The sequence below is a fragment of the Acomys minous genome (assembly GCF_964271855.1).
Source record: "Acomys minous genome assembly, chromosome: 19".
In the NCBI taxonomy this organism is placed as follows: domain Eukaryota; kingdom Metazoa; phylum Chordata; class Mammalia; order Rodentia; family Muridae; genus Acomys; species Acomys minous.
This window is the reverse complement of record NC_140499.1, coordinates 36382289-36404355: the sequence shown is the minus strand read 5'-3', so window position 1 is coordinate 36404355 and position 22067 is coordinate 36382289. Positions and strand designations below refer to the sequence as shown.

The window sequence follows — 22067 nt, the reverse complement described above, 5'->3', positions numbered from 1 at the left end:
TTTATTATTTCATAGGAGCCCGCAATAATGGAGTTTGGAATTTTAGAGAGATTTAATATTTTACAGTGACTGAACCATCAAAATCTTAAAATTTGTACATATTGTGGTACCTTTAAAGTTGGAATGTGTTTAATATTGATATAATCATGTTAATATAAGATATTAAGGCTTAACAAGTTTAATAAGATATGGTTCTGTGTCAAGTTGTCAAGAATTCAATTGTCCTGGCTGGTTTTTGTTTCGTTTGATTTTGTTTTGAAAACATGGCACAAGCAAGATTTATTTGAAAAGAGGGAACAACAGAGAAAATGGCTCTGTAAGGTTGGCCTATGGATGAGACCATGCAGTATTTTTAAACAACTAACTGATGCACCCAGTCCTTTTTAGGAGGCTCCAACCCTGTACAGGTCAATCTGGATAATATAAGTGAGCAGGCTGACTACGCAGGAGGAACAAGTCACTGGGCACCATTCCTTCATGGTCTCTATTAATGACTCTTGCTCTATGTCCTGGAGAAATGTAAGCAAACATCCTCCCTCCACCCCTGCTCCTTACAGAGATAAGCTCCTGCAACTGCCATGGCTTTTCTTCCAGGACATATTTTAAATTGTCAAGCCATAATCCATAATAACTCATTACTTTTTTAGCTGCTTCTTGTCAGGTCTCCTAGTCAGAGACAAGAAAGCAATTAATACACATCAAGTACAGTAATGCCAACATCACTAGAGATTTTACTATTTTTCTCAAAACCCGGGGGGTGGGGGGAGTGCTTTCTCCAAGAAAACAATTGCCTAGAAAAATTCTCATCAGCTTCAGTCTACAGACGTTACTATAACTAGGGACCAAGAGTAGCAGGATCCATCCTAAATTGGCAGCCAAACTTGTCAGTGTTGTCCGCGTTAAACTGGTTTTGCAGTCATTTATGACGCAAGATTCAGAAGATCGTGGATTTCCCCTCAGGGTTTCATGGACAGCCAGTGCAATCAGACAATTTCGAGGTGAAGTAACAGGCCTGACCTGGCTTCCCAACTCTTTTTCACTTTGTACTGATAGGAGCTGTCTGCCTACTTCACTGTGCTTACCAAATGAACTTCACCAGAAACAGCATGAACATTTCTGCAAGGAATCATCAGAACGTTTGATGCCCTCTACCAATCCCAGCTGACGTCAGAACTCTGAAGTTTGAACCTGGGTTTAGAAAGTTTAATCTCTGTGACACATCACTCTGCTTTTGCCAGGATGCACTTGAAGTCAACGACTGATAGGAAGTAAAAAGCAACTGCTGGAACTGAGTAACTAGGGGCAGACCCTAAACGTTACTCTGACTCCTGTAGAACTGAGGCATCCTGGTAAGGGAGTTTACTGTATTTCTACATAATTTGTCTCTGTCCCTATATCTCCCTTTCTTTGTCTCACTCTAGTTGTTTTGTTTTTACTTTGGGTAGTGGTCTTATGGCAGCATTAAGGACAACTGTAAGGACATTGCTGGCTGTCTTGTTGGTTCACTTTGAAATCATAATTCTTCCATTTGAACTTCTGTGTGCTGGACTTTCAGCAATGCCCCACCATGTCAGGATTACTTTTCTTTCTTTCTGTCTTTGGACTAAGATCAGTCCTACTTTTGGAGTCTGCTTGCTTTCCATGCTATGTGATCCCTTTCTGTAAACTTGACATTTGAGACTTGCCATCCTTGCTTCTTTTTAATTTGTTCTCTGATATGTGTAAGAGAATCATATATATATCAGATTGCTGAACTGTAGAAATATATCTCTCATGTTTTTACTCTCTAATTTTATTTTTAAAATAATCTGTTGTTACCTTTAGATAGATCTACTGTTACTCCAGATTTTTTTTTTAACATCTTTCACTACTTTTGGTAAAGTAGCACCAGAAAAACTGGATTTATCTTTCTTGTTCTGTGATGAGAGTCCCATTTAGATGTGTTTCATGGATATTAAAGAACTCTCATAATGCTTTTGCTCTTGAAGCAAATTACCAATAGATATTTTATGGCGCATTCTGTTGCACAAATTCACACAGTTGCATAACCAGTTACAACAGTTACCTGACTTGCAACCTAGTGTTAAGTGAGTGCTGCTATATTGCCATTTACCTGGAAAAAAATGCCTTCTACCTTTGTTCTACTCTTTAGCAACGTATATACATATGAGGTGGCATTTGGCTAGCAGCACAGAGAACTTTGGAGGCGGCTTATCATGGGCAGCAAAACTCTGTGCTTTGGATTCTTTTGTATCCTCTTTGCTTATTATATTTATACACCCATACCCGAGAACATTGAAGAAGGCTGGAAACTGAGAGTCATAGATGCTGCTATGAAAATATCATCATTTACGGTAATATTTTTCCTGGGAATTTGGGAAGCCTTGTTACATATATAAATATATATACATATATATGTGTATATATATATATATATATATATATATAGTCTCTTTTAGTCTGTATTTTGAAAGACTTTGCTTTTCTTTAGTTCTATATACACCAAGTAATAATATAGTTTCTTTACTCAACATTTTAGTTAATCATTAATATGCTTTATTGTCTATTGAAGGACACAGATTGCTTGTAAGGCACTATTTCTGAAGTTAATTAAAAATTGACAGCCCCAAAAAATTAATATTCCTAAAGGAATACTTGAGTAATTGTTCAGATGCTTAAATATATTTGATGCTTTTCAAAAAACCTAGGCTTATATATTTTCTTAAATTCATGTATATAAATCATTCAATTATAAAATTATGGTGCATATTTAACTTTCCATTGTTTTAGTATCTTTTTCCCTTCTTAGGTAGTTCCTAAGCTTCCTGTACTCAAAACTGTATTCTTGTACCCAAAGAATTTGGTTTACACTCATCGATATTAACTGTGTTAATAATCACCTTAATATTATGATAATTTTGTTACAAGTTTACACAAGTGTCATGCTGATATTTTGATAGTCAGAAAAATGTAATTATTGTGCCATTTATACCTGGTTTTCATATCATTTTAAAATTATTTGTGGAACAAAGTAGAGCTTACAGTCCTCTCTGCTTTTCTGTTAGTGTGTTGTGAAATCCACTAGAAAGTGACACTGTGTATTCATGAACAAAGCACTATTCTTTTTTGAGCAGAAAGTGTGCTGTGTGACACATTCTCCTTGACACGTCTCAGAGACCAAAATAGATCAGCAACTACATCTTGGCATCTACTGCTACTGTTGTCTGTCTCTAGGTCCAGGGAGCTGAGATTATGATTTTTATAATGAGAGTGCTAAAGAAAAGCCATGTTCTCTTCTACCAAAATGTGCTTCTGTCTGGAAGCCTTGTGGCCTTGTGACAACAAGAAGGCTTACAGAGTAGACAAGGAAGAACAATAAATGTTTGGAGAAGACACAGCATGATATTATAGAAGAGGCAGACATGGCTATTATGCTGCCAAAAGACAGGTATCTCCCCTTAGTATCAGAAGGATGCTGAACAGCTGTTCTACTCTCATAGCAGTTTCTGTGGTAGTATACCCTGGCAAAAGCAACCTAGGTGAGAGAGTGTTTATTTTATTTCACAACAAATAATACAGTCCTTTATTCCAGGAAAATCATGGCTGGGGTCTTGATGTGCAATCACGAGCATGCATGCTTATATTTCCAGAGATTTCTGGGCCCAATGTCAGGGAACCGGGACTCCTACATTAAGGTCCCATATTCCTGCATCAATCAATATAATCAATACAATTTCCCAAAGACATGCTCACCATAACACATGATCTAGACAGTCCCTCAATGAGACTCTTTCTTAAGGTTATTCTATGGTGTACAAAGATGAAAGTTAAGCCGATTGTTAAAATAGCTAACATGTTTTCTTTTGAGTCCAAAGATAGCTAAATTGTCCTGGTTTGGGTTTCTTTATGCCTCACTTTGTTGACTGGACAATAGAGAAAACGAGGGTGAAGAAGTGTCATTTTGTAGAGAAAGTGATATATCATCATCCTTGAGTAGTTCATGTATCATTAGATTCCAAAGTATCCTAATACTTATCTACTATCAATATAAATGTATTCTGAAAGCATATAGTTGTGAGATTTGACTTGTATCATCAAATGTAATATGGAATTATGAAACATGTAACTGTACATTGTTTTCCTTACACATGGATATGTGTGTGTATGAACAAATTATGACACTTGTTTAAATGATCATTCCACTGATTGACAGGAATCTACTGAGAGTTCAATTTATAAGCATGTTGTTTAACACTTTTACAGCCAGTATGAATCTATTTTACATATTATTTGTGTTTTAAATAATTTATTACGTCTTTTAGTTCCAAATTAAATACATTTCATGGATAACACTTATAGATTACAGATATACTGTGTTCTTTAGCATTTAAAAGAACTATAAAGAAGTATATTTTACATTTGGTCTATTCATATTTGACATCATCTTTGCTATGATTACAATGATTCTATAATGTTATTCTTATTTTCTATTTAAATGCTCTATTTCTCACTCTTTTTCTTGCCTTTCTTTGCATCATATAAAATACATTTTTGTCAAAAAGTATTTTTATATTGCAAATGAGGTTATTTTCAAGAAGAATTTCTTCCATTTTTATTTTATATTTCTTTTTGAGTTGAGACTCACTGTTGTGACTTCCTTTGGTTGATTAAGCTTAGTTAAGTTGACTCCCCAACGCACAACTTTGGCTGTACACTAAGGATTGCAAATCTCTTCTTTATATTTTATACATGGCATGGATTTAATGGTGATTCTCTTTCCATGAGATATCATTTTACCCTTGAAAATACTTTTATATTTCATATTTTCTATGAAAGATCTGGGTGTTCAATAAAATGTAACTTGATTTCTCTTCAATGATAATACTTTTTATTTTCAATGTTATGAGTAGTTCAACTGGTTTTTGAAGAACACACTGGTCTCATTTGTTCTTTGTTGTTGTTTTTTTCAATAAGAGTGACTATGGTGTCTGTCTTTTTGCTCTGATGAACTCCTTTCACTATTTCCACCAAGAACAAATCTGCAAAAGATAAATGCTCATAGGCTTTTCAGTTTTGCTAATGTGTTTTTCTCCGGTGTCCCTTTTAAAAGCCATATTTTCTTCATGCCTCAAAATATGTTTTGGGGTCTTTTCTATCAGCATAAACTGAACTATCCTCTGGTGTGTACATGTTCTAGGGAGAAAACCAGAACCATTTGCATTCCTTCTCAAACATACTGTGTTTTGTGCTCTTATACTCTAACTTAAAATAAAAATCTTGCTAAGGACCTTCATTGTGATTTTTATGAGTATATTTTTATTTAAAGTTTAAGATATTTAATAAATGAATTTATTAAATGTGTGCATTTGCAATCACAGGTGTAGGGGCATGCCATAGCACGTGCTTAGGAATCTAAAGAGAACTTTGGAATTAGTCCTTTCTTTTCACTATGTGAGTCTTAGGTAAAGAATTTAGGTCATCATCAACCTTAGTGTCAAGCATTTTTATCTGCTGAATCACCCTTTGGTCTGTAGCTATCTTTTCTAAGTGTTGATATAGTTACTATATATGTAAATAGATCTCATTTAAAATCTTGGGAATTTTCAGCTACTAACTCATCAAATATATCTTTTCTGCTCTAACATTACATCTCTTTTTCCAACTAGATAAATACAAATCATTAAATGTCCCATGAATCTTAGATTTCCTTCTTTTAGTTTCAATTACAGGTTTTATTTCAGATTATATGTTTTCTTTTGATGTATTTTCAAGTTCAATGAATCTTTCTTCATTATCTCCATTTTATTATTAAGATCTACTAATAAACATTGTATTTTGGATAAATAATTTCCTAGTCCTATTATAACTTTTTCACTGACTCATTCTTAGTATACCTCCTTCCTTAAGGATGTCTGTTATTTAATTTGTTCCCAGAAGATTCATCTTTACGTTATGGAACATAATCATAGTAATTGTTTTAAAATCTTTGACTTTAGATCGAAATGATCTCATTTTGCATCTTTGATTTTGTTTCCCTCAGTGAGATAGTCTCATTTGCTTTTTTCTTACTTTTTTTTTTTCTTTCTTGGTCAGGTAATTATGGTTTGTATCATGGGTATTCTGGGTACTGTGGTGAGGTGGTTTGAATAAGTGTGCACCCATAGGCTCATATCATATATTTGGTTTTTTTTTTCATATCATATATTTGAATACTTGAGCCCCACTTGGTGGAAAGGCTTGTGAAACATTTGGAGGAAGTATGCCACTGGGCACCAGTTTTCATGTTACAAAAGACTTTTGTTATTCCCAGTGCTTTCTCTCTGCCTTGTGGTTTGGGATCAGTATCTAAGCTTGCTGATGTTTCTTTCCTCTGCTGTCATGGACTCTAACCCTCTCAAACCCTAAGCCAAATTAAGTACTTTCTTTTGTAAGTTGCCTGGTGTTTATCACACCAATAGAAAGGTAACTGACACATGGGCTCTTTAAAAATTCTAATAAGAATATAGAGTATTTTTCATTGTTTTAAGAATCAGGTTATGAATAGACGAGACAAAACAATGTGTTTATATTTGTTACATATATTCAAGAAGATTGGTGGATAAGACTTTTCAAAATGAATGATAACCACTTTATAAGAGGATTTAGAGATTATATCTAACTATTCTCATTATTATTTTATACTGTGTTCAATATAAAATCTCCAAACATGTTAGAGCTAAATTGAGATTGCACCTGACTTAACTAATAAATTTGCAATGCCTTATCAATTGGTGGCCAATAGAATACTTATAGAGATAGTGGCCGTCTAAATTGAATTAAAACACTCTTACCAGCAAACAGATATTTATAGACATTATGCTTATCAAACAAAAATGAGCTACACTTCTATCCAGAGATAATTACATTTATACATGTTCCTGAAATTTTCTATTAACAGAAAGAATCTAGTTGCTTTAGTTGAACTAGAGGATACATGTTAGGAAAATAGATAAAATACTAAAGAGAGACTTTTCCCACCTATAGAAATAAAAAGAGATTGCTTTAAGGAAAAGAAAAGAAACTTCTTTGTAGCTTTGGAAAGCTACTTACCTGGACTCCCTGCATACTCAAGTTTATTCCTTCTCAAGTCTCAGATGGAGTTGAAGACCAGTTAGCCTAGTTTTACAGTGAAGCTTCGTTGTTTAGGGGTTAAGATGTTTTTAGGTCTACATAGATGTTTTAAGTTGATAACGACAAGATGTGATGGAGATTGATTTATATTCAGAATTTTGGATGCACCAAGGTAGAACAGATGTTTTCAAGACTTTCAAATACAAAGAGCCAAAAAACACTAAGAATGTAACATTTACATAATTCCTGACTGCGTCATGTTTCTTCTTGCTGTAAGTAGTTTATTTTATATGTGTGTAATAACATAAAATGGATATGTAAAAATAAAAATGTTTTAAAAAATAGAAACTCGCACTATTAGTAATGTAGTAACTAAATAATTATAATTCGATATTGAAATGAATTGAAAGCTAGGAAGAAGACTTGGTGGGTAAAGCACTTGCTGCATATGCCCAAGAACATGAGCTTGGATGTCATATATCCACATAACTAAATGGAGTGGTGCTCATGCGTGACCCCCCAGTGGCATGGGAAGATGAGAGAAGAGAACTGCTGAGGTTCATGCTAGATGGACTAGCATATGCAACCCAAACAATGGGGAAACTGAGAACCAACATCTAAATGTATTCTCCGGCTTCCATAGACATGGTACATACTTCAAAATTGAAACTGAATCTAATAAACAAAATTTTGGGGACATACATACAAAGAAAAGAAGCATAAACTGCTAGTTCCAGATCATATTTTTAAATAAAACTAACAGCTAAGAAGAACCAAGCCCAGTGAAAAGTACAGTGCCAAAATTTTGTGAAATCAAATAAGTTTACTTCTGTTTCCAAATATGCATGCTTGAGATTTTTTTTCCAATTATAACAATTTTTTATTGCCTGACAGTTTCTCACCTACATGTGATGAATTCCCCTCTCTTCTGCTGAAACTGTCCTAAATTTTTCATTCTACTTTTATGTCCTCTCTCTTTATGAAACCCAATTAGTTTACCTAGTTTCTTGCCTTAACATGTGGGAAGATTATGAACCAGAGCAAGGGTAACTATACCACTGAAGAAAATGACACACACACACCCAACAGCCATTAACTGTCACTATTTTCGGAAGTTAGGGAGTGACTTCATGAACAGCCCCCTCATCCTCCATGAAATGATGTTTGCTCCAGTCTTATAAATGTCACATGCAGATGAAGCTATTGAAATTTGTATAGCATAATACTTGTACATGTTTTAGGTCAGATAATAAGTCTCATTTTTAAAAGTCTAAGAATACTTTCATATTTTTTCTAAAGAAAGGATGATAATACTTTGAGTTACTTGGCACATATATTTTTCGATTTTATTAGCCTTTGCATTTGACTAATGGTATTTTTATTGCTTTGAAAATATAAAGAAAAATGTATTTGTGACATATAGCATATTTATTCTAATCTATCCTACAATTTCTCCCAACCCTTCTTATTTCATGCCTTTCTCAACATCATGTCTTTTTAGAAAATAATTTTATAATTCACTGAGTAAATAAGTGTTGCCTTTATGTGGATTGATGTAGAGCCATTTCTGGAGCCAAGGAAACCTACCAAAGACCATATATTGGAGGTCCATGATTATCCAATCCCCAGTAGCCATGAAATGCCAATAGCTCCTGAGTTGGGGTTAGGGACTCTCATACAGATAACCAGAGCATCTGTGAGTTCAAGGGTGCAAATGCCTTGCCATGTCTGGAAGACACTATTTTTCAGCAGTCTTTCCCACTTATGTGTTTTATATCTTTCTTCCCCATCTTCTGAGATGCCCATTCAACCTGTGGTAAAGGGGTTGCTGTACACCCTACAATATTCTCCTACCTCCAACTCTTTTTTTTCCCATTTCATCTTTATGTGTTACTAAAATAAAACTATTCATAATAACATTCCAATGTTGTTTTGATAGGCCTCATTATTTGAAAGTATGGGTTTTATGAAATTTGAAGATCTTTTCTTCATATTAATGACACTTCAAGATACAAAGCCATTTTCAGATGAAAACATGACAGTGATTGACACAGACTTCAGTAACATTCCTGTTCGCCTGTATTTGCCAAAAACGAAATCTGAAAGACAGAGACGAGCTGTAATCTATATCCATGGTGGTGCCTTTATCTTGGGAAGCTTCAGTAAGTGTAACTGGTTAATGTATGTTTTAATTAGGTGACATTTATTATATAAAATGAAATTGTATGCTTTCTCTTGACCTTGTTACACTTTCTCCTGCAATGATTTCACTTTTGCCTTGAACATTTGATAGTAGTCATTATATTTGTCTCTTCTCTAATAAATGTCATTTTATGCTTTTTAAGCGAATTGATTTTACTGATAACTTTTGTTATTGTCAGCCTTGTCACCCACAGAGGAAGAGGATGCAGGCAGTCTTGATGAGAATTGATATAAGGGGGTCAGGGGGTAGGGGAGGAGAGCTCTCCCTTTCTGAGGACTAGGGGAGTCAGGAGGGAGGAAAGAGGGAGGCAGGGTAGGGCTGGGAGGATACAAGAGAGCAGGCTACCATCAGGATGTAAAGTGAACAAACTAAAAATAAACAAACCTATGTAAAACCAGAAATGTGTGGAAATTAATAAAATTTAAAAATAAACCCTTTCATTGATCAGAGTCAGAAAATGAAAAGAAAAGATTTTAATCATAATAAATTTACCTTTTCTGTTCCCACCTTTGTATTATCACCACATTTAATCCAGAGTTAATTTCTATAAAAAATACACAGATGAAAATATATTAATATATTTTAAGTACAACTAAAAATTCTACTTATGTTCAGAAAAGTAACTTGAAGTTCATTTGTAAAGGTATTAAATATGAATGGCTTTATTTAAATGTCTAAGCCTTACACAAGGGAAAAAGCTTATTTTCTAAAATTACACCAAGAAGTGTATTTAGTAATTTAAAGTCTCCTTTAAAAAGCACAAGAAATCTAATATATCTTTAAGGATTGATTATTGTGACTATCTGAATTTATGACTATTTTAATGATGGCTATAATATTATCTTCAACTTACTTTTAGAGTTCTGATTTAAAGCCAGCTTAATGGATTGACAGTAGTTACATTGAGGGAGTCAAGGCATACACTTTATTCCTCTCTTGAAAAAAATTCAAATCCAGAAAACGTATAGTTTGTTAGTACTAAAGCTTTGAGATTATGATCTTCACCGTTACTCAGCAGTCACTGTGTGCATAAGCTTACCTGGAGTAGTTTCTTCCTGCACTGCTCAGCCCCATGCCACTTCCTGAAGGAACTGACCCAGAAAAGAACAGTGCATCATGCTTTGAGACTACAGTCACAGTAAGTGAGCAACACAATGAAACCAGGAGAAGCCAACAGGTCACCAGAACACAACAAGCTCCTTTCATTGTGACCCAATGGATTTTGTCTTCTGGCCTAGCATAGGAGTGATTTAGTAGATAGGAGATAAGGGAGGTCTTGTTACTCTGGTGAAATTTGCTTATATGTGGTTACAGAGTGTTGATGGCAAGGTTTTCATCAAGCAACCACAATTCAATTTTATGTTATAATTCATAGACGTATTTTCATAAATGGGTTGTCATTGCTTGGCGTTTACAGCTCGGTTCTACATTTATTTCTTTCGTTTCAGAGATGCTGCCCTATGATTCCGTGAACCGAGAGACAGCCAACAAACTCGATGCTGTTGTTCTGGCACCAGAGTAAGAAGTAACCAATCTTTATTTTTGTGGTCCTTGCCATTCTAGCCTTAGCTTGACTTACAGTCAAAGGTGGCTGGAGCACTGCTGGGAAGTTGTGGTTTATGAATTTCTTTTAGCAGTATAATATTAATGTGCCCTCATAAAAGTCAAATTTTGCATTAATCTGTGCCATGGTAGAAACCTGTGCACTGCAGCGGAGTAAGCATCTTTACCAATAAAGCAGTGGTAGCTCTGAGAACATGCAGCCTGCCCAGGGAATATGCCTATAGGATACACCCATCACACCTGAGGAGTGTTAGGCATTATCTGACATGATAGCAAAAGCAATGTATGTTAAAATTATTTTTGGGTCCAGCAATGTTAGAGCTAATTCTTGGACCATTCAAACATTTCAAGAACCTCCCCAAAGATAACTCTTAGTATTTTATGATTTTGTTCAAATGTCTAACAATATATCAGAAATTTGAAGGCATGCCTATTACTTTGTGAGTTACTGAGTGTAATCTGTATTTCTTGGAGAAAAATAGTGTTTTCCTACCAATTTCATAGTACAAAAGTTGGTTTACAAGATTATACATTTGTGCTAAAAAAAAAAACCTGTAATTTCAAATCCTCATGTTTGTTAAATGAAATTCTACAATTCTATGGAATTTTGATCTAAATAAATTTCTAACTAAAAGCAACTACCATCACTTGGCTCTCAGATTTTCTGATTTTGAATGAATTATCTAATCAATGATCATGAATTGCTTATGAGTCACCATTTCTGTTGAGAGCCTGGTGAAGCTTACAGACTTTATGAAAGTGAAGACACATCCTTTATGATTCTTCTTCCTGTAGAACCATTCCCTCAAACCCTCTAAACAGGAATCTACTTGTTGTTTTAAAATGGAAGTTATTAGTAAGCCGGGGTTTAGTTGATGGTAATAAAGGTTCAATGCAGTGTGTGTGTGTGTGTGTGTGTGTGTGTGTGTGTGTGTGTGTGTGTGTGCGCACTTGCGCACGCTCAGAAAACTGAGAAATAATTGAATGCACAAGCTTAATCATGAGTTCCATGTTGTTTTTTCCCCCTTGATTTACCTCTAAAGCTATAGACTTGCTCCTCAGTATCCATACCCAGCTGCCCTGGAAGACTGCATTTCTGCAATCAAGTTCTTTCTCCAGGATAAAGTTCTTGCAAAATATGGAGTGGATCCCAATCGCATCTGTATTTCAGGAGACAGTTCTGGGGGTGCCTTTGCAGCAACAGCGACTCAACTGGTATGTTGTATGTGTCACATATTTTTGAAACCAGAACTAAGTTTAGTACTAAGACAAAAAAATATTTTTGTTCTTGTATTTGAATGATGTTTGTACTATAATATGTAAAATATAAAATAACCAGGAATGTTTATTCTTTTTGCATGCCTTGGCTTTTAGTTGTGGCTTTAATTAAGTAATGTTATATAAGGATTTCATAATATCTTGGTCTGTCTGTCTGTCTGTCTGTCTGTCTGCATGTCTGTCTCTCTCTCTCTCTCTCTCTCTGTGTGTGTGTGTGTGTGTGTGTGTGTGTGTGTGTGTGCGTGCGCGCGTGCGTGTGTGCGTGTGTGTGTGTGTGTGTGTGTGTGTACTGACATTGAATCCAAAGCTGTGGAACTGCTAAAAAAAAAATGATCTACCATGGATCTATATAATTACCTCCTTTAAACTTTTCTCATCTCAAGTTAAGCACCCTAGACTGAACTTGAACTTGCTCAGTAATGTGGCTATGCCCTCAACTTGCAATGACCCCACACCACACCCCCAAGTACTTGGACTAGAACTACACCATACAGCCTACCTTATCATACTAATTAGGAAAATACAGCAATGACTGCAAACAAGTATCTTTAATATGTTTTACTGTTTATAATATGTTTTTCTGAGATAAACTGTAAAATCTATTGTGATGTTGGTATGACTGTACTTGATTTGTATTAATTACTTTCTTGTCTCTCTGAATAGAAAACCTGACAAGAAGGAACTACAGAAGAAATGAGCTATTAGGGCTTACGGTTTGACAAGGCACAATATATCATGCCCAAAAAAGCCATGGCAGTGGGTGAAGTTTATCTCTCAATGGAGCAGGAGGGTTGCTTACATTTCTCCAGGACACACAAGAGTCATGAAGAGGGCCCATGAAAGAACGGTGCCCAGTGACTTGTTCCTCCTGGAATCAGGGCACAGTCACAATCAGAGCAAACAAAACAAACATTCAGCATAGTAAAAGTTGATGTCATGACACTGAAGAGTCACTATGTAGAATCCAATGAGCTTGTCACTGACCATGCAGCATGACTCGTGTTCTCAGTCTGGCTTAACTCCATAGCTGTTGCTGTTCTTCTTGGTAACCGCATGTTACTGACATCTCCAAAATGTTGTGGTCTCCACTGTAACTGGTCTTAGCAGTCACCAAGAGAGCCTTTCCTGTGCTCTCTTCAGGGACACTGACCCTGCCATTGGTGCCAAGACTCAAGCTCCTTCTAAAGCTCCTTCAGTCCTTGGCTTCTACTTCCACTTTAGTTTCACATTCATCAATAGCCTCTCCGGGCCACTCAGGGTGCGTGCCAAGAATTAGGTGCTCTCCGTAGCCCAGCCATTCAGTCAAACATTGGTCCCATAGGGGAGGTTAAGCTGATCATTTCTCTTCTCAAACTAAAATGTCTTACAATTAAAGGAGAAGAGGCCATGAATTGTGAGGCAGTGATGGGGGGAGACACAAGAGGAGCTGTAAGGGAGAAGGTGTGCAAATGATTTAAGTACAGTACTCTTATATGAAACACCTCCCAAACATAATTTTAAATTAAAAACAAAATCTTTACATTATATTTACTGATATAATCCCCATTTCAGAGACCAGGAACCCAAGCCTTAGCACATAGATGCTATGAAGCTAGAACTTAAACTAACAGATAACAGGATCTCAAGTTTATTCCTTTAGACAACAGCTGGTCTGTTCTTCAGTCTTTTCCCTCTTAAGAAACTGGATATGGACAACAGGTATCACACTTTTTTAAAATGTAAGATAGTTTGTGTGCTGCTTCAGGACGGTGTATTGGAAGACTCTTGTGTGAAGTAGAGACTGTATCCACAGTGTGTCTGCCCTTGCATGTACATATGTGTGTTTAATCATGTCAAAGTTAGCCATTCCCTCATTTTCTTTCCATCTTTTTTTCCTTTCTTTCTCATATACAGTCTCAATATGTAACATTTGTTGCCCTGGGACTTGCTAGGTAAACTAGTTTGCCCTTGAAAATTATATTTTTTAAAATACAAGTGCTTTCATTTATCCGAGAACTCACAAGAATCATCTGTTAGATTAAAAGGCCAGTAAGCTTGGGATATGGTCCTCTCTCTCCCTTAGCACTGGAGGCCAGGCTCCCACTATGCCCAGGTCTGACTTCAGGTTCCAATCCTTAGGCTTATTCTGGCAAGGATTTACCAACTGAGCCATCTCCCCAGGCTCACATTTCCCTTGCTTCCTAAGTGTCGTCTTCAATATCTCAATGAACCATGAAAAGCGTAAACTGAAGTACAATCTTCCTATCCCTCTAGTCCAACCAGCAGGGGTTAACTAAATTGGGAACGGTGTCTGCTTGTACATGGAAAAGCTATTACTTACCTTGGCCTCAGTTTCGCTGTTGTGCTCACTGCTACTCACTCTCTAAACTCTCTGAGACACTGCATTTAATTGGAAAATTACAGTTACAGCCCCTGGGAAGGATCAAGAGCCTGAAAAGATTTTCTTAGGAAATTATTCTTTCTTTGTTTTTCCTATGAACTTGCCAGATTTGTACCTATTTTGTCAGTATTTTGGACTTGGTCAGATATTTTTTCTTCTAATCTGGTGTTGAGATTTCAACTAATCCTCTCAATCTATATAAATCAACTTCTCTGATGAGGGCCTGCCCTTGACCTCAACAGATCCCAAACTTTCCTGTGGAGGGCTGCAGGTACAGCCATGTGTGGGTATAGCACTGCTGTAGAAGCACATGTGCTGCCTACGTTAGGGCTCTTCAGTGCCCACTGTAGACTCTCCTGAAGAAAGCAAGGCTAGAAAATGAAAGCAAAGAGTCTTCTCAGAGCTACAAACTCAGGACACTTTCCACTTTCAGTGAAGACTTATAACACACAAAATGGTCTATGACTTTCTTCTGCTGTTCTGATTTCCATAAATTATTCTTTGTCTTTTCTTTCCTGCTATAATACTAATAACATGGTAAGGTAAGACAGGTAATAGTATTGTTTTCAACATGTAATATCAAGTGGTTTTGTCCAGTTGAGTGGGTTTCTGACATGCTGTTTCATTATTTTCATTGTTGCTGCTCCTTTAGATTACTATATGTCAAAAACTGTTGTAAGCAAGCTGGTCACAACACATGCCTATGTCCAGATCACTTGGGAGGCTGATACAGGTGGGCAGAATGTTCTACATAAATAAAAATAACTTTTCACCAAAAACTAAACAAATCTTTAAGCATAGTCTTTCTGTCATCTTCAGTAAGACTCTTCAGATCATGGTCCCCTTTGGTTGACATGTGTGAGTAAATGTGAGTAACATGAGAGTGTGCACCATTTTCTCACTGAAGAAGATGGAATGTTTCAAACAACGAGTAATTGTTATCAGAGTCATCATTAGACACTGTTTTAGTTTTGTACATTTATTTACCTCAGGTAACTAAAACAAAACTACCAATTCTTTTGTTTAAAAGCTATTTAATAATTAGCTCTCATTGTGTCTTTTATTTATAGCTACAGGATGACCCACAATACAAGGACAAGATTAAGGCACAAACCTTGCTATACCCTATGCTACAGACAATTGATATCTTGACACCATCTTACCAAATATATGAACATGGCCCCTTTCTGTCAAGGAGGATAGCAGTGAAGTTTACATGTCTATATTTAACAGACAATAAAGAATTGCCTGAGACAATACTGAGAAATAATCATGTGCCTCAAGAATCAAGACATCTGTTCAAGTTTGTTAACTGGAGTGACTTTCTTCCAGAGAAATACAAAAAGAACCATGTTTACACTGAACCAGTTCTTGGACACATAAATGCTTCTCATCCAGCACTTTTGGATAATAAAGTATCACCTTTATTAGTCAATGACTCTCAGTTACAGAGGTTGCCACTAACTTACATCCTCACATGTGAACATGACATCCTAAGAGATGATGGACTTATTTATGTCACACGACTCAGAAATGCTGGAGTTCCAGTCACTCATGACCACATAGAAGATGGATTCCATGGAGCCATATCATTTGCCACATCACCACTTCATTTACAACTAGGTTTGAGAATAAGAGATAAGTATATAAGTTGGTTAGAAGAAAATCTATAAATCAATGGTATATGTAGCTAGGCAGTCACTCTGTTAGCAATGTAATTTCTACCGAGGCTTTTAATTGCATGATGTCCATACAGAAATCTAATTTCCTCAATGTAAATTAGATTACTTTTTGGTTTTATTCACTTTATATGAAGTTTATATATTGTTTAGTACTAAAGTTTTCTGTGTATTGGAGACCAATGTTAACATCTTCACTATAAATAGTTTCAAAGCTTAAGTATTTGAACCTTAGCTAAACTTTAGAAAGATCAAGCCAGGTTTGGACCTACTAATTGTCTATCTGATAAAAAGTGATCAGTCTTGGAAACATATACATGTAAGTAGCACTAAATCACAAATATATGTGTGTGTATATACACATTTACATACATATATACATGTTTACATACATGTATATATATACACATTAATAGGGAATAAAGAAAAGTATATGGATTGATTTCAGGTTTGAAGAGGAAATGGAAGCTGAAAATTATGCAATCCTACTTTATTTTAATTCCAAAAAAGCTAAAACTTCATTCTCTCTTAAGAAATGATTCTTAATCCAAAATGATAGCTATCCAAATGGGGGTCATATTTATTTGTAGTATTACTTTTATATTTTGAAGGGATTTATTAGCCTACATAGAAGCTTCATAGCTAACCTAAGAAAGTGTCTGAATTGATGATATCCAGGCTTACATGCCCCTGTTGTAATAGGATCCACACCTCTGTCAGTACCAATAACTGCATTTCCTCGGGGAAGCACTAAAATCTTTGTCTGGTGTCTCGGTACTGCTGCTGTTTTCATATGGTTCACATGTTTTGTGCCTTTGCTTAAAGCTGAGCAAACTAGAAAATTATGTATGTCTGATGAATTCACTCAATAAAACATTCCTTATCTTCATTAATTGCATTAATTTTTTTCATGAAGTGTGAGCATTTTTTCTTCTTAACAGCAATCAGATTACTGGTCTCTGTGACCTTATCATATGAGGTTTAAACATTAAATTATTATTGGTAAGCCAGAAAAGCTTGGTTAATATACTTCTTTGTGTCATCTGACCCAATGATTAGTATGAATATAAAACATCTACAGGACACTTTTTGGTTTTGTTTCTGTCTTTTTATTTATGAAAGATAGGGATCATTAATCAAACTGGCTTAAACCAGAACTGACAAAGTTTTTCTCATGTACTTTATTTTGATACATGAAATATTTTTATATATTATAGGCATAATGTTAATGTATACTGTGTAAAGATTCAAATGCTGGTTTCTGTTCCTTCTATATCTTGTTTTTATCCCATTTCTGATAATCTCCTGTCTAAATTTAGCTTCCCAATAGTCCCAAGATATGTCAATAAAGCAGCTTAACAGCCATTTACTGAGTAGGCAAGAGAACATGGCTAGACTTCATGACATCCATGGAAAGAGGAGAGAGAGAAGGGAAGTAGGGATTCAGCCATGGGCAGAGATTAATAAGATACGAGGGGAGAACAGCTGCAAAGAGAAAGCCATAAAGTGCAAGTATCTGGGAGATTTATACTGGAAGGAAGCCAGATTAGCTTAGAGGTTTAATATAGATATCTGTTTCTCAGTTGTTGTGCTATAAAGCTTATTAAACAATTATGCAGGTGCTAGTTGGGTTATGAGAGAAACTTCAACAAACATTTTTAATAGTAACACTAACATTTTGGTGACCCAACTATGGCTAGGGCTTACAAAGAGTATAAACTTAGACACACAGTTTTAAAATTGCCACTAACAAAATATCAAGTTACGTAGTAATTTTTGATAACTATAGAACATTGTGGAAGAAGTTATCATAAGACTTTTTTAATGCTCATGGGTAAAATAATAGCACAAATATTATGGGAGTATTAACTTTCTGGTTGAATTGAAGGCTTATTCCACAGGAGGCAAAGCATGTCAGGTACTAGCAATGGGGTCAAGAACCTAGGGCTGTGACATTCAAAGAACTGATGGGTGAATGAATCACTATTATTTTCATAAGTGCACAGTATTAAACTGCCTTCAAAACACATTCTCTATCTTCATAGATTAGTGTAGCTCTCATTACTCATATAAGAAATCTTTCTGGGCAGTGGACAGGAGGAAACACCAAAAATTACAAATGCTCAAAGTGTACAAATACTTTGGGTCCTTAGGCCATAAATCTGTAAGGTACATGATTATTATGCCCCCTTCCTCCGTAGATCATTTAGAAAGAGAGGACATGGAGACTGTAAGAGCCAGATGTTGGAGAGAGCCAGAGTGAAATAAATACCCTATGGATTGATGGGACAGTTGCCATGGAAATGAATGGAATGGGGCCTTTATGATACCTCAACAAGATCAAGTCATGATCAGTAAACCTTTCCTCACGAGATCTCAGTCCCCTAGGGCCAGATGAGAATCCACTGATAGAATATTGTTAATAAGATGAAGAGTTTTTATTTTAAGGGCGTGGTCCTTTGTAGATTCATCACGACCCAGTGGATGGCACCACACATGTGTATATATGGGCAGCACAAACTGGACTGAGTGGGATATAAAGAGCGAAAAAGAAGACATAAAGTTGGGTAGGTTAGGCATATGGATGCAGGAGGAATTAGAGGTAGAGTTGGGGGGGGCTAGTGTGGTCAAAATGTACTATATGGATGGATAAGATTTTCAATGAATTTGTAAGATTATTATACTTAAAATGACTTTAAAGTCCAGGAACTTAAATAATTTCACCTCACTAAAAAAGTTTATGTTCCACGGTCTCTCATTCTACGTTCAATGGTCTCACATTCACCGCATCCTATCTTGTTGCGGGTCTCTGTATTTGCTCCCATCTCTTGCAGAAGAGGGCTTCTATGAGGATGGTTGAATATTTGGTCTGTTGGAACCTGGGATTCACTCAGAATAATTTTTTCTAGTCACATCCATATATTTGCCTGCAAGTTTTTGGATGCTATTGTTTTTAATGGATGAGTGGTAATCCATCCTGATAATGCACCACATTTTCTTTTTCATTTCTTCTGTTGGGTAACTAGGTGTTTCCAATGTCTACCTAATATAATGAGACAGAAATGAATATGGTTTAATGAGTTTCCCTATGATAAGATGAAGCATGAGAGACCTTGGAATGCTCAGCCTAAATGAGATGTTTCCAACAAATTCTTTCCTTCAGAGCTCAGGGACCTCTGCAAAAGAGAGGACAGAAAGAGTGTAAGAGCCAGAGGGGATGGAGTTCACCAAGAAAACAAGGCCATCTACACCTACATGAGCAAAACTTATGAACTCACAGACAACATGCACAGGATCTGAATGGTTCTGCACTATGTCCTCTGCATTTATATTAAGTCTTATATCTAAGTGTTTTTATAGGATTCCTGAGTGTGCACACCAGTGGGTGTCTGACGCTTGTGCCTTCTCTTGAGCTCTTTTCTTCTTATAGGCTTATTTTGGCCAACATCAATGTGATGCGTTTTGCTTTTAATCTTTTTATGTTATACTTGCTTTAAGAGGGGAAATCTATTTTCCCCAATAGAATGACAATGCATATATAGACCACAACATAATAGAACTCATGTTCAGGAGTAGTTGACAGGCATAACTGACTCCACAGTTTCTTTGTAGTTTGTTGTTTTTATGAACTTTAGTGGTTGCAGTGTAGCCTTTTTTCCCTTTCTTTTTGGGTAGTGATGTATTCTGTTTTCTAGGTTTGAGAGGGGTTGTTGTTGTGTTGAGGTTTTGGTTTATTTTTCAAGAAAAATATAAAAGTTGCATAGGCAGAGAGGAGGAGAGTGTGTGGAAAGACTTGAGGGACAGAAAGAATATTATCAAAATATACTGAATTTTGAAAAAAAATTTAAAGTAAAAATATAATAAAAAGAAAAAGAACAAAATATTTAATGTTTATGTAAATGTTCATGAAAATTTTTGAGTTGAACGCGTTAAATCATCACATTACAAAAATACACTGAACTTCTAGAGCAAACTATGAAAACATAGTTTTATAAAAATCTTAGGCTGGGAAGTATTGAGTCAACACCATTGACCACACCCGGGCTCAGGTCAATGATGGGAAAGACAAAAGCGAGCAAATAAGTTGTGGAGAGAGAGAAGATGAAGAAAAGCAGAGCAGTCTGTGTGCTGTGCAGACAGGCAGAACTGGAGACAGGAAGATAGTTGCTGTTCTCGCTCCTTGGGAAATGGTGAATTACACTATCCATCAATAGAGCCAGTGACAAATGCAAGTGCCAGTGGGCTTATGCCTTCTTCCTTTAAGAAAACTGCCTGGACAGTATAGTAGAGCTGATCCTGATGGCAGGGCCAGGGGTGCCAGTGAGCTGACCCTGAGAGCATAAGCCTGAGGGAGCTGGCCCAGCACTTAGCTTCCTGTAGCAGGTTGGAGATCTGCCTTCACCTTTCACCTGAACAGCATGGGAGAACTGGCTCAAGGGCATAAGAGTGGGAGGCCTGACCCCTTTACCAGCTGCAAAACTCAGGAGAGTCATGCCTACACTCTGCCTGGGTCATAGATAAGCCAGCCTTGAGGATGTGAGAGTCTGAGAGCTGTCCCTGAGCCTTACTGGTGGCAAGACTTGAGTAAACTGGCTCTGCCACTTGCCAAAAAAGTGAGGAAGAGCTGGCTGCAATGCCGTGGATGCAGAAGAGCTGGTGATCAAACTGGCTCATCTATCACCCAGACCCACATCAAGGACTTTGAAGTATTCCACCCCAGCATCTATCCCATACGGATACTGCTGGAGCATGTTAATGGGGTAGTCCTGCAGAACTAAAGTTTCAAGGTCTCCATGACATAGGGCAATAACAGAATATCCCAGAAGAGTCCTGCTAAGGATACATTGGAAGTGTATCAGAACCCAAAGCCCTTGAAGCAGACCATTGCTTTAGTGTACCTTGAAGACAGGATATGAACCCCCCTCCAGACTTGAGGGGACAGCTCAGGTGGTCAAGTTTGCCCCCACATGGGAAAAAGGCCCAGGATCAGATCATAGAATTCCACCAATCCTTGAGCTCAAAAATCCCACCAATCCCCTGAGCTTGCCCCACAAAATAGCAATAATCCCAGTCCACCTTGGAAAGCTCCTTCCTCTCACAAAAAAAAAAAAAAAAAAAAAAAAAAAATATATATATATATATATATATATATATATATATATATATATATATATAATGAATACCTCTTGCTCAGTTCTTTGCTGCTTCTCACCCAAACAGAGGCAGCCACTCTCAAGTCTTTCCCAATAAATATCTTTCTGTGAAGTTTGTAGTGATGTAGTGAAGTGTGACTCTGTGGTAGTCCTTGGCTCCTGACTGCCAGGATACCTTTCCCTTTATAGCTGCGACACTTACAGTAACCGACCAATATGAGCTTTTATTTAAAGCCTATTCTTGAGATAGACCGCATATAGAATGCTGTTCATGTGACAATGAACCTGAAACTAGACAGCCCAGGGACCTAAGGGAAAACCCCACAGATTTCACCATGGTGAAGTTGGTCTCTTATTAATGACAACTAATTATTTATATGCCAGACATTCAGCACCAATAATCTAATAAAGGAAAGCTTTCACTTCTACAGATTGCTAATAAAAATATTATATAATAACTCTGATACAGTATCTGTTTTTTTTCTAAAACTTCACGAGTCAGGCCTTTTCTACCTGGACCTCTGTCAACACTGATTTCTTTCAAGCTGCCATAACAAATGATCAATCATTAAGCAATCATTGGCATTTTTAGCCCAGAGGTCCCAAAACTCTCCCCTCCATACAATACTACAGCAATATCCCACTCACAGGTAGAAATTTATCTTCTAATTTGCTTCCTGTGGATTTAAAAAAGAAACTAA

The 22067-nt window shown here is 36.4% G+C and overlaps 1 protein-coding gene across 2 annotated transcripts; it reads left to right on the top strand.

The window, feature by feature from the left end:
• The first annotated feature begins 1035 nt into the window (after nucleotides 1-1035).
• LOC311590016 (arylacetamide deacetylase-like 2) lies at nucleotides 1036-17102 on the top strand. Of its 2 annotated transcripts, XM_084768784.1 has the most exons (6): nucleotides 1036-1349; nucleotides 2153-2354; nucleotides 9050-9272; nucleotides 10762-10831; nucleotides 11920-12091; nucleotides 15605-17102. In XM_084768784.1, exons 2-6 carry the CDS (start codon nucleotides 2217-2219, stop codon nucleotides 16205-16207), a joined length of 1206 nt encoding a protein of 401 aa, XP_084624910.1. In that variant the 5' UTR covers nucleotides 1036-1349; nucleotides 2153-2216; the 3' UTR covers nucleotides 16208-17102. The 2 variants fall into 2 exon arrangements, with proteins under 2 accessions (XP_084624910.1, XP_084624911.1); XM_084768785.1 differs by lacking the exon at nucleotides 2153-2354.
• Nucleotides 17103-22067: the final 4965 nt, after the last annotated feature.